This window comes from Lutra lutra, chromosome 2 (assembly GCF_902655055.1).
Source record: "Lutra lutra chromosome 2, mLutLut1.2, whole genome shotgun sequence".
Taxonomy (NCBI): domain Eukaryota; kingdom Metazoa; phylum Chordata; class Mammalia; order Carnivora; family Mustelidae; genus Lutra; species Lutra lutra.
The window spans coordinates 58,733,769-58,747,363 of record NC_062279.1 but is presented as its reverse complement, the minus strand read 5'-3'; the positions used below and the strand labels follow the sequence as shown (position 1 = coordinate 58,747,363).

The window sequence follows — 13,595 nt, the reverse complement described above, 5'->3', positions numbered from 1 at the left end:
AACAATATTTCTCTCTTGAGGCTTCCTGTTATTTCTCTTTAAAAAGAAAAAAGTCTAATTATCAGTAACAGCTACATTTTCTATGGAAACTGCCTCCTCCTTACCATATCAATGACTGAGGTCACAGGAGCTGTTTTTGAGCACTCCTTGTAACTTTTCTGTTCTGTGCCCACCCCCCACCCCCCACCCCGCATCCGGCACAAGAGGCATAAATCTGTGATAATTATATTTGTAAAAATCAGATTTTGAAGGACAGACAAGGAGATCTGCCTTAGTCAGCTGAAGTGGGGGAAGGGAGGAGAGGGAGAGGGGATTTGGAAGAAAAAATCCTGTGAATGATAACTTGATCACTCCAGCTACTCAGCAAACAAGGCTCAGCTGATTAAACTTTAAAGGGGGAAATTGTGAATTTTGAAAGCTATCATACCATACCCCAGTGCTGATTCCCCACCAACACCAGTAATGCTCCCCCTCTCCCCTGGTGATCATCCTGCCTCTGTTTGAATGCCCCCAATGACTGAGAGCTTACTACCTGTATGCAAACAGCTATCTAGAAAAGCTATTGATAGCACTAGGTTCTCAGAGTCTGGCCCCTGCAAGGGCAGCCCCCAAGCCCGGTTCTGTCCTTCGAAGCCATACAGGAAAACCCAATCCTTCTCCCTCCTGCTAGTCCTTCTGATACTTGAAGGCAGCTAGTTGCTTCTCCCAGTGATCTCCAGGCGTGTGCCTGCCTGCCCTGTCCTTGTTTGCAGATTCCTCTCCAGCCCTTTGGCCTTCTGGACCTTGCCTCTCTTGCTGCTCTGAACCCAGAGGTGAACCTGCCTATACCACGGAGGGCTGACCACCTTTCCCCTTGCTCAGATGTTTTAGACAAGGTTCTGTTTCACTGCTGAGTCACTTGGCTGATTCATATAGAATTCGTCATCTTTTTGGCAGATGCTGCTGTTTAATCATTTTGCTCCCATCTTGGACTTATGCAATCAGTTTGGGGTTTGTAGCTTGATTTTTTTTTTTTTTCCTGGAACAGGGGACCATGGGGAGGGTGTGAGGGGAAAGTAAAGGGCTCTATGTTTATCGATTTATCTGGTTTATCTCTGTATGCTTTTCCTCACCTTCTCTCCCCTTCTATGAAATATCTTTGTCATGCACCCCTATCACCGCCACACTGTCCAGCTCAGTGCCACCAGCCCGACCACTGCCGGCATAGCTGGAACAAGCTAGAAATGGACAAGAGCAGTAAGTAGCCCGTGGCCTACTATTAATCATACCTCTCCAGGCTCAAATTATTGAACAGGTCTGTTCCATCAGTTACAGACCTATGAAAAAAATCATGTTTGATAAAAATTGTATACAGTAAACTCAGCCCACAGCAGGTGCAGAGGTGTCCTGAATGCTTTTTCAGGACTCCCTAACATAACAAAAGTGTCACTCCATCAGGTGCATTTCTCTCTCCTCGCATCTAGGGAATACGTTTTTGGGAAAAGATACGAAGCTAGCCTCCTCCAAGATGCTTACCATGGACCTCTGAGTAGACAAATATTACTTAAATTATCTTCACTGCTACACTTGCTATTGACTGACTCCATGGTCTAGATGTTACTCCAGAATTGGTCAACTCTAACATTTAGCTCTAATTCTTTGATTAATGGGCATTTTTAAAAGCTTTATTTATGTATTTTGGAGCGAGAGAGGAGCAGAGGAAGAGAGAGGAGAGAGAGATTGCTAGAGCAGACTCCCTGCTGAGTGCAGAGCCTGACATGGGGCTCGATCCAAGGACCTCGAGATCATGATCTGAGCTGAAATCAAGAGCCAGCTGCTCAACAGACTGGGCCACCCGCTCAACAGACTGAGCCACCCAGGAGCCTCAGTGGGCATTTTTTTTAATTGGCCCCCAGATCTGTCTCAGGGCAAACCTAATTTTTCCACAATCACCTGGAATCCAACTAGTAATTATTTTAGGTCAGTGATTTTCTGTGGAACTATACAATGAAATCTCTTGGGGAGCTTTAAAACTTACCAGTGCCTGAGTCCCACCACCAGAGGTTATGATGGAATCAAGCTTGGATACAGCCAGAGAAAGCATCAGGACTTTTCAGATTCTCCAGGCAGTTTTTTTTTTTTTTTAAGATTTTATTTATTTATCAGAGAGAGAGAGAGCAAGTGTAAGCGCACAAGCAGGGGTTGTGATGGTCAGAGCAAGAGGCAGGATCCCCACCAAGCAAGGAGCCTGATGAGGGGCTTGATCCCTGAACCCTGGAATCATGACCTGAGTTGAAGGCAGATGCTCAACTGACTGAGCCACCCGGGAGTTCTTCTCCAGGTGGTTTTGATGCACGGCCAAAATTGAGGATTACTGTTTTTCCAGCTTATAAGTTACTGACTTGCACTGTGCCCGTTGATCCTCACCCTACCTCTACGTCCCTGTTAAGAGTATGTGGTATTCTTCTGTTTCATAAAAGACAAAATTAGGGGTCAAAGAATCTTAGTAGATTTTGCTTACACTGAACTGAAATCTGCCCCTTTATCACTTCTCCGTCCCCTGTCTTATTTCTAAGGTGCTATATGTTAAGTTACCCCTCCCATACAGGACAGCCCTTCAAATATTTGAAAACACTGATTCTGCCTCAACTTAGATACATTTCTTTCTTTTCTTTTAAGATATTTATTTATTTATTTATTTATTTATTTATTTATACAGAGAGAGCATGAGTTGGGGGAGGGGCAGAGGGGAAGAGAAAGAGAAAGTATCTCAGGCAGACTCCCCGCTGAGCACAGAGCTGGACAAGGTGCTCGATCTCAGGACCCTGAGATCACGACCTGACTGGAAATCAAGAGTCGGATGCTTAAGCAACTGAGCCATCCAGGTGCCCCGACATATTTCTTTGTACGGGTCCTTCACTCCCTTCTCAGAGAGTGAGGTTGCCAGATACCGACTCTGCTCCTCCATGCCCCAAGGGTGATCCATTTTGTCCTCACTCCTCTGGTGTGGCTTTAGGAACAAGCACAAGACCCAGCTTTGGGCAGCCAGGCAGGAGGGCAGCAAGGCACAACTTGGGATTTAATACGAAGCTCCCTGTGCCCCCGAGGCGCCCTCTGCTTACTTTTATATTATGTCATAACACACTGTGCTTCTCAAATTGGTTTACACTGACCCCTGGGGCAGGCTGAGAGGTGCTGAGAGTACACAAAGACACAAGTAACTGCAGTTTTTCTCAGATTTAAGGAGAAAAGTTAATATTTAGAAAGTCATCAATTTCCCTTCCTTTTCTTCCTTCCTTTCTTTCTATCTTTATTCAATTTCTCCCTAAATCTCATGTTTGGAAAGTAATGGATATCTATTCATACATAAACTTATATTTAGAATGTATGCCTGTATATATAATATCTGTACATAATATATATTATATATATAAACCAATAAGGGATTTTGCCTTTTTCTTTTCTTTTTAAAAAATTTTTAAAAATAGTATTATATATACTGCTTGCTCTTTTCCACAATATCACGGGTATTATGTATATCCCTCCAGGTCATACATACATAGATATGAATCATACTTTTCTGTAGCTACGTGTTTCATTCAGCCGTTCCTTTGTTCCAGTTTTTTTTCTGTCACTATAAACTGTGCCACAATGAACAGCCTTCCACAGGTATCCCTAATATGTTGGAGTCCCACTCTCTCTGAGGATGTCCTTTCCCCGTGTGATCATCAGACTGGATGCTGCTGGCCTTTTGAATCTGGGCCAGTCTGGTTTGTGAAAGTGATGTTTTGCCACCTTAATCCCTTTGCCTGTTTATCATTTTCAACAAATCAATCCCAAGATCAAGAGTGTCATGCTCCACCGACTGAGCCAGCCAGGTGCCCCTCAACTAATCATTCTTTTATTTATTTATTTATTTATTTATAAAGATTTTATATATTTATTTGACACAGAGAGAGAGAGAGATCACAAGTAGGCAGAGAGGCAGGCAAAGAGAGAGGAGGAAGCAAGCTCCCCGCCGAGCAGAGAGCCTAATGTGGGGCTTGATCCCAGGACCCTGAGATCTTGACCTGAGCCAAAGGCAGAGGCTTTAAGCCACTGAGCCACCCAGGAGCCCCTATAGGAGCACTTTAAAGGAATAAAGTGATTTTAAGTGCATTGCAAATGTTTTTATCAAGTTATTATGTGTCTTTTCCCTTTGATTATGAAGGCTCTTAAAATTTTTATGTAGTGAAATTGGTTTTTCCCTTTATAAGTTTTTAGGTCTCCTGACCTAACAATGTCCCACTAAAATATTAAGAGTTGTTCTCCTGATTTTCTTCTAGCTTCCTGTTAGTTTTTATATTTAGGTATTTAATCCAAATGCAATGTGTGTGTGTGTGTGTGTGTGTGTGTGTGTGTGTGTGTGTGTGTGTGATGGTGCGAGTATATGAGGGTGTGTATGTGTGTTTTTATGGTAGGGTTTTTTTTTTTAAAGATTTTATTTATTTATCTGACAGAGAGAGATCACAAGTAGGCAGGCAGAGAGGCAGGTAGAGAGAGAGGAGGAAGCAGGCTCCCCGCTGAGCAGAGAGCCCGACACGGGGCTCGATCCCAGGACCCTGAGATCATGACCTGAGCCGAAGGCAGCAGCTTAATCCACTGAGCCACTCAGGCACCCCTATGGTAGGGTTTTTTTGGTGTGTGTATTTGTATGATATGTGGTATGTGTGGTGAGAGGTGTGTGTGTGTGTGTGTGTGTGTGTGTGTGTGTGTTTGTAGGAGGGAGGTGAGGCAAGGATCTAACTTCATTTTTTTCCCAGACTTGCAGCCAATTACGTCAACATGATTTATCAAATAAACTACCATATTCATGCTGAGTTGCCAGTTTGTCATATGTGAAATTTCTCAGATAAATTTGGATCTGTTTTAGGACTTTCTAGTTTATTCCTCTGATTTATTTTTTTATTCCTGTGTAACGTATTGTTTTCGTTACATAGCTGTGAAACAATAATTAATATTGAAAGGTAATTTCTTCCACCCTTCCTTTACAAATTCTCTTGGCTTTTCTTGGACATTAATTCTCCAGTATGAACTCTAATTTTGTTCCAGTTTGAAAAAAGATGGTAATTGTAATTATAATTGCACTGAAAGCACATACTAGTTTTAGAAGAATTCACATTTTTATATTCTTTCTTCCTACTTGGAAGCATACGTAGGTCTAGAAGTAATTGAAACTATTATTTTTTTTTAAAGATTTTATTTATTTATTTGACAGAAATCACAAGTAAGCAGAGAGGCAGGCAGAGAGAGAGGAGGAAGCAGGCTCCCTGCTGAGCAGAAAGCCCGATGTGGGGCTCGAACCCAAGACCTGGGATCATGACCTGAGCCGAAGGCAGTGGCTTAACCCACTGAGCCACCCAGGTGCCCCGAAACTATTATTTTTATCTCTAAGTAAAGTTTTCTTTTATCAAAGTGAGATATATGTATAATTTGAAAATATCAAATAGTACAGAAAGTACCAACTCAGAAGTCCCCTTGCCTCATTCCTCACCCTCCCTCCTCTCAAGGCTGCCGCCATGCCCACCCCCAACCCAGAAAAATGTTACTTCTGTATTCAAACAAATACTGTTTCGTTGTGATAGGGCACACAATTTTACATCATTTTTCCAAGTAAGAGGAAAGATTTCAGACATTTTTGCTACTTCTGTCTTTGTGGTGGTGGAAAAGTTAGAGAAATCTTGATGAAGCATAAAAATAACTGAAATTTATCCGATCAGAATTCAACTGTTTACCCACTTCCATTCAGCTTGTGCTCCCATTCTCTAAGACATGGCCCAGCATGCAGTAGGTGCTAAGTAAATACTTTTTAAATCCCCTGAATCGGTTCTTTGATTATTGAGATCTAAGATCTCAGGTTTGTTTGTTGGTTTGTTTTGACAGTCTTATCCTATTTTTGATCCATCTCAAAACTGTAATATCCACAAGGTTAGGGAACCTATCCCCGGCACTAGCACAGATCCTCACTATGTGTTTGTGTAATAAGGGAATGAAAGCCATGCATTGACAAATGTCAACTACATCTTTTTCTCTGTTAGCTTCATCCTTTGTTAGTGCAACTGATGGTGAATTCACATGTAGGGCTTAAATTTATTCCTCTTGAATATTATCATATGTGTACTGTGGACACCTGTCCAGGTAGCTCTGAATTTTGTCCTTGCAGTTTTGAATGAGAAACAAAGAAATAAGCATGCCTTCATCCATCTCCTCCATCCAGAGTATAGCTAGGAATGTCCATTAGGACCCTTCTTATCACATTAAAATCTCTTGAAGGCCTGCTATGAATAAATTGCTGTGTATCAGATCCTTTGGAAAATATCTTCCTCAAAAGCATTCATGTCCCTCCAGTTCTGGTCTTTCCATTTTAATATGTACAATTCTTCTCTACCTGGATACAGGGGTTTTTCTGGTCCTCTTTGCAGTTATCCAAATTACAAAATCTCTGCAGGGATTCCTTCCCATTATCCAGGGATGTTTGACTAAAAGAGGCTTCTCCTTCCTACACATCATCAAGGCTCCTTTTTTCAGCTATATCCAGCCCCAAATGAAGTCAGCCACGTTCTTCCTGAAGTCATAATTGATTCGGATGAAAAGTCTAAGTACTTTATCTTTGCTAATACCTTATTATATTAATCTGAAAGATTTGTTCAAGCTCTGGTGCATCTCTGTAATTAAATTGCTTTAGGGGCGCCTGGCTGGCTCAGGGTGTAGAACATGTGACTCTTGATCTCAGAGTTTTAAGTTCAAGGCCTGTTTTGGGTGTAGAGATTACTTTAAAAAAATAAAATCTTTTAAAAAGTAAAACTAAACTGCTTTTCTTAGAACTTTGCCCTTACAGAGTTCATAAAACAAGGTATTCTCTGGACAATGTAAAATCCCTTTAAGAATTTCTCGGACTAGAAGAATTCATATTATATAGCATCACCCACTGATAAAGAGTGGTATTGCAGGGCCCCTCTTGGCCACGCTATATAAGTACATTCTCAAAAATTCTAGTACTTATAAATGAGAAGTAAGGCAAGAATCCATAGACATGGGGAAATCCTAGGTGACTTTCTGGGGGAAAGCAATAAAAGACAGGAAACTTAAGAATTGTGAAAATAGCATATAGTTCAGAGAATGGGCCAAAGAAGCCAAGTTAACATTTCTCCCACCAAACATCTTCAACCGAAAATATCGATGGATTCCCCCCCCCCAACCCAGGAAATTCTATTTCTTATTTTAAATGGAATCCAACAGGAAAATGGGGTTTATATTTTCCTGTACAGCCCATATTGCTGGAACACTGCTAGGAAATACCCTGGACTGGCCCTCTGGGTCCTTTCAAAAATTTACTCTTGGGTAGTATTGATGGTATGGTGGTGAGCATATTGGCCTTCCAGAAATATTTCACTCCTTAGCTTTCAAGGAGTGAAATCTGGGTGATGAACAAGGTGGCATGAACAAGGTGGTACCACTGTGGGAGTTTCAGTCCATGGCATTAGAGAGTTTATTGAGGGGTAAGGGCAAAATCTTGCCAAGGTCTGGGTTGGAGAGGGGTTAATGCACCGGAGGTCTCACCAGCATCCACGTTTCCCCCTTTCCTGGTGGTGACCAGGCTAAGGGATATTTCCCTTCCCCCTTCCCTTCGGTTGAGGTCATGTGACTGAGTTCTGGCCACTGGAATGGGGCTGACAGTGAGTGTGCACCTCTTCTAGGTCTGTGCCGTGCTCACCTCCAACCCACAATCCTCCTGTCTCTTTCCATTCTCCATCAACCTGGGATGCTGCTTACTGAAGATGGCAACATCGCAGGGCAGAAGAAGCCTGGATCCCCCAGCCAATGTTTGTAAGAACAGGTAACCTGCAGCGAATTGCGAAATTCATGAGAAATGAAATACTGCTGTCTGGCCTTGAAGTCTTGAAGTTATTTAGCGCTACTTGCTCTAACTACTACAGAAACTCTTGGAATGGGATGCCACAATAACAAAAACATAAATATGTGGCAAAGCTTAGCAACATGCTAAGGGGCATTTGTTGGATAGAATCAAAGTGAGAGTGTATGTTCTCTGCTATTGGTTGTATCTGGCAAAGCAATCTAAGAAAAAAGATGAGCTCAGGAGAAGTGGATGGTTTGCAAAGAGAAACGAAGGGGAATAGAGAGAGTTCAGAAAATTTAAGCCTAATAGGGAGGAAAACACCAAGGACTTCTCAATCCCAAGCGGCAGAAAAGGCCCTTTAAGACCCAGCCTTGGTGAAAAGATCAGATTAAGGATATGACATTCCCAGTCAAGTCTTGTAGCATCCAAGTAGCAACCTGCCCCTTGACAGATAGAAAGAAGCACAGGGGACAGAAACAAGGAAATAAAGCAGGTTTGGAAACTATGTCTAGGAAAAACTCTAGGTGTGGTCACTAGCCCATGGAATCGACTAGAAGTAAACGGATAAGACTTTGCTAAAATTTTGAGGGACTTTGATCATATACAAACAGACACCCCAAAACCCAAAACCAACTGAATACATAAAAACCCCTATGCCCAGACTTTTACCTTTTATCTCCACTATTAGAGCAGTAAAATAACCCTGCTCCAGAAGGAAGTGTGCTGGAAGAACTGAGCAACTTCAGGGAAGACTCAGCCCCCAGCACCCACTTCAGATGTATACAAAACAGGTAGTGGGCCAGGAAGAGCTCTCTAGAGAGCATAGCCTAGGATGTAATAGGCAAGAGAGATCCTCCAGAGAGTTGAACAAGGGCCTAAACAAAGACCTGCCCCCATCCCAGGGTTAGGGGCCTTTACAGAATCTGGGAGGGTCTCAAAATATCCACAGACCTTTAGCTACTTTGTCTCTCTCTCTCTTCCCTTTTCCAAATGGGCGTTTTTACTGTGGTTATCTGATCCATGCTGTTCCATGTGAGCCTGGAGCTACGTCAGACCTAAGGAAATACAGAATCACAGGGAGGCCCTGGACTGTGAGCTGCTGGGTTGTGGGGTTGAACCCCACACCACCCCCGGTGGAGAGAGTGAGCTTTATGTGTGAAGACAAGGAAGCAAACCAATATTTGGTGGCTAGGGGGGGTGAACTGTGCAGAGAATGCCAGTGCCCGCTGATCTTGCTTCATTCTTCATCCATAGCCCACAGCTCACTCTGTTTTCAACCCCTTGCTGTTAGGTAGGCTCTGGCCAGTGAAATATGGGTCAAAGTGCTTTACACCAGCCCAACCCATAAAATCCTCTGATGCAGGGTCCTCCATCTTTTCTTTCCTTTTGCAACAACCTTAGAACCCCATGTTGAAGATAGTGGTAAAACAAGATGGGAGGTCCCTGGGTCCCTGAGTCACAATGTGGAAGAGAACTGCCCAACCAACCCAGGACTGTGATGTGAGTGAGAAATAAACTTTTGTTGTATTAAGATAGTGGGATATAGGGGTTGTCAAAGCAGCGAGTGTTACTTCACTGACTAGTGTCAGGATAGGGAATGCCTATATTTATTTAGAAAATATACCAAATAAGAGAAGCTACCAGAGAAAGAGAAGTCAAAGAAGCTTAGAAGAACCAGGAGTATGTAGGATCAGAGAAACCAGGGGAAAATAGAGCTTCAAGAAGAAACTGCTAATGGTGTTTGTGATGGTTAATTTTACATGTCAACTTTGCTAGGCCATGGTACTCAGGTATTTGTTCAAGCATTATTTTTTGTTGTTGTTGTTCAAACATTATTTTAGATGAAGGTGTTTTTTCAGTTGAGATTAACATTCAAATCAGTAGACTTTGACTCAATCAGATTCTCCTCCATCCTGTGGTGGGCCTTATCTAGTCAGTTGAAGACCTTAATAGAAAATAGAAACTGACCTCCCCCAAAGAAAGGGAATTCTGTCAGTAGACTGCCTTTGGACTTAAGCTGCAACATTAACTCTTCCTGGGTCTCCAGCCTCCTGGCTATTTGTTCTGTTTCTTTGGAGAAACCCGACTAATACAGTGTTAAGTCTACAAAATGGTTGAAGAGGATACAAGTTTCAAAAAGGCTATTATTCTGGCAACTAAGAGGAAGGAAGCAATTTCAACAAACATTGGGGCTTGGAGCTACAACCGAAGGAAAAGTGGAAGCAATGTCCTAATCCTGGTGAAGAACAGGATGGGAGAGGAAGCACTCAAAGGCACAGAGGGAGGAATTGAGCTTTAGGAGAAAAAGATGTTTAGTGCCTGAAGTAGAAAAGACAAAAGCAAGGCTAGGGGAGCTCCCTGGGGGATTCTGTTCGGAGCAAACCACAGCACTGCTCAAGAACTGACGTGGGACTTTCTAGCTTCTTTAATACAAATGGTTCCAGCATTAGTGATCTGGTTTGTTTTGTTGTTGTTGTTGTTGTTGTTGTTGTTGTTGTTTTCCCCTCTAAATGACCTCTGCCCTATAGCATTTCCTTTGGCTTCCAACAGAGGTATGACTCATGTGTTCCAGTCAAATGCACCCACCCCCAGCCCCAGTTATAAACAGTATTAAGCATTTCTCTCTATCCCACCCCACCACACCTGCCTGTGCCATCTGTGCCTCTGTGCCCATGTCCCAGCCTGAGCCCCTTCCTGATAGCCCCTCATCTTCTGGTCTGATGGGGCAGGGCTAGGGTGGGGGAGCTAAGAGTTTCTTTCAGTTGACCCTGGGTCCATACCTCTGGCTGTTTTTGGAAGGTACCTGAAATTGAAGCTGAAGGCTTTCACCCAAGGGATAGTGTACTCTCCAGGAAATCTCTGTCTCCTCCCTTCTTGATCTGTGGTCTGTAATCATCTTGTAGTCTCATCTTTCTGCTTTTCCTTTGAACTATTTCAGAGCTGTGACCCCTCCTGCCTGCCAACTCCTCTCCAGCGCTTTCCTGCCACTCTGCAGGACTGGGCCCCATCTCCCCTGCGTCCTTTTGGAACTGGGGCTCATCCCCTGAACATCTTCAGGGCTGGAGTCCAGCCCTGCTCACCCAGGGCCCATTTGCAGCCAGACACAGGCCTATTTCATTTCTTTGCTGATGCATTTGCAAATCATAACAATACCATAGGCTATACACATCTTCTGAGTCCAAAGGTCAGGGACAGGGGTGGGGGCACTCCCTCACATCAGGGTTAGGACCTTTTTGTCACTAAACATCTTGGATCAAGCCAACTAAAGAAAGCATGGAGAAGACCAAAGGTCATTTGCTTGTTCTTCTTGTGGATAAATATTTGAGTGCCTTCTGCGAGATGCAGTGTGGTAGCTATACACACAGGTGCCAGATTTAGCCTGCCTGGGTTCAAGTCCCAAGATCTCCACTTCCTAGCTACGTTCCTTACAGTAAGCACGTGATTAATCTCTCCTTGTCTCATTTCCTCCACTGAGAAGTGAAGACAATAATTGTGTTTGTCTCCTAAAGCCACTGGGAAGATGAAATGCATTAACACACAGGTAACCTACAAATCCTACAAAGGATTCCTTTGATGGGACTACCCCCCTGGTATTTACGAAGCAGCTCTCCTGGTCCATGCCACAATCCCAGGAGGCTGAGGTAGACTCGGAATCCAGACTCAAGGAGTACAGCGTGAACTACTACAAGGTGGGCAACAGCCTCTCTGAACCTCAGTCTCCACTTCCATACAATGGGCACCCTTGTTCCTGGCTTCAGCTCTAGAGGCTGTAGTGAGCTATCTTGAGAAAATGGAGAGAATGTGCTTTATATGTGCTTTATAAACTGAAACTTGCCCCCCCCCGGGGGGGTGGGGCCTATTAGAGATAGCTGAACAGCACCCTTCTGATGGTAACTAGGGCCCCTTCTAGGCTCCTGGCTTAGAAGAAAGTGTCTCTGCTTGGGCCCTACCTCCTTTACTCTAAGGGCCAAACGGGGTGGGCATGGAAGTGTGGGGATGTGGGGAAAGGCCAGGCTGGGTTGCCCCCACGCTGGGGTCCCCTCTCTCCCTGCACTACCCTGTTGTAGTGTTCATCACACCTCAGCACCCTGACTTGTTTCATTGCTGGCTTTCCTCACCAGAGGCAACCTCACAGAGTATCCCTCACCCTCCCAGAGCTGGGGGCAGAAGCTGGTACGTGGAAGGTGGTCAGGGAATGTTCCATTAATGAAGAATGATATGTGAGGACCCCCAGAGGAGAGCCTCAGACAAGAGTCACAACTCCTGACTCGAGGTCACTCTTCCTCCGATGTCACTGTACAAAATCACAGAATTTGGGAGCGCCTGGGGTCCAACTCTCTCCTTGCAGAAAACCGAGGTTTGGAGACCTGGAGTGGCCGCTCAAAGTCACTCACCCAGCGCGTGGGTGACCAACCTTGCTGGCCTCCCCGGGACTGAGGGGCTGGCGGGGATGCGGAATTTCAGGGCTGAGGCGGGGACAGTTCCATGCAACCCGGGGCTGGAAGCCGGGGGACCCTGCGTTCCCCAGTCCGTCTGCCTCTCAGGCGGGTGAGGAGACCGTCCGGGGCTGAGACTTGCTCCCAGCCACGAGGTGGCCCCCAGGGCTGGCGGCGGGTGGCCAGGGAAGGGGGGGGTGGTCCCCCGCGCGCTCCCCGGGGCGCCTCGGCCGCAGGGCGGGCGGGCGAGCTGGCGGGCCCGGGGTCGGGGACCCGCGGTGGCACAAAGAGGCCCGGCCGCGGCAGTTTTGAACCTCCCGAGGAAGTGGATCTGGGCCGGGGCCCAGGGCGTGACGGGGAGGGCGGGAGCGCGTCCGCGAGCGAGGGGGAGGGGGGAGGCGGGGAGCGGGGGGCGCGGGGCGGCCGCAGACCTCGCCGGCCTCCAGCGGGAAGCGCGCGCGCGGGCGGCGGCGGCAGCGGGATGGGCGGCCCGGGGCCCCTCGGCTGCGACCCCGCGGACCCTCCCCTCGGCGTGCCGCCTCCGCAGCCGGGCGCTCGAGCGGGCGGCGCGTAGGGCGGCGAGCGGGCGCCGGCCGAGGAGCCGCCGGCTTCACCCCACCCCTGGCCACTTCGCAGCTCGAGCCGCCGCCCCGGGGCGCTCCCGAGGCCCCGCAGGAGGGACCATGAAAGGTAAGCCCCGCGCGCGCGAGGGCCGAGGAGAACCCCCGCTGGCCCCCGGTACCCCACCCCACGCCGCCGGCGGGGCTGCGGAGGGAACGAAGCTCCCGGAGCGAGCTCTGGGCTCTCCCGCCCTTCTGATCCTCCCGCGGAAGGCATTGATGAACAGGACCAGGGGAGCCCTGATGTCTAGAGGAGGGGGAGAGTTCACACGCAGTCCCCTTCACAGTCCTCTTCTCACTCTGCATTGCTTTATCCCCCCAAATAGTTGTAAATTCCAGAGAAGTTTCTGATCCCTTTAACCGGGTCAGTGCAAAAAGATGCCACCAGCCCAACTTTCTGGTCATGTTAAAGCCCCATCCAGGGGACCCATCTCAGAGGCTCCTGCAGCCCCTACCTAGACTTCTTGGCCCGGGGCCAGGCTTAGGACTCTCCTCCAGGAGCTTCAGCCCCTTCCTCAGGAGAGACCTGTTGTGTCCAAGTCCTTCAGCCCAGACCCTGCCCTACCAGACCCCTGAACCCTGGCTGACCCACCTGGTGACCTCCCAGGGACACAGCAGCTGGGGAGGACCCCTGGTCCAGGCCTGAGCTTTCCGGAGGGCACT

General features: G+C 46.5%; 1 protein-coding gene across 1 annotated transcript in view; it reads left to right on the top strand.

The window, feature by feature from the left end:
- The first annotated feature begins 12,728 nt into the window (after nt 1-12,728).
- Nucleotides 12,729-13,595, top strand: part of SCARA3 (scavenger receptor class A member 3) — a 56,828-nt gene continuing 55,961 nt past the window's right edge. The window contains exon 1 of the mRNA XM_047717506.1: nt 12,729-13,002. Within this exon, the coding sequence (XP_047573462.1) occupies nt 12,996-13,002 (7 nt within the window). The 5' untranslated portion in view covers nt 12,729-12,995. The remainder of the gene's footprint in view (nt 13,003-13,595) is intronic.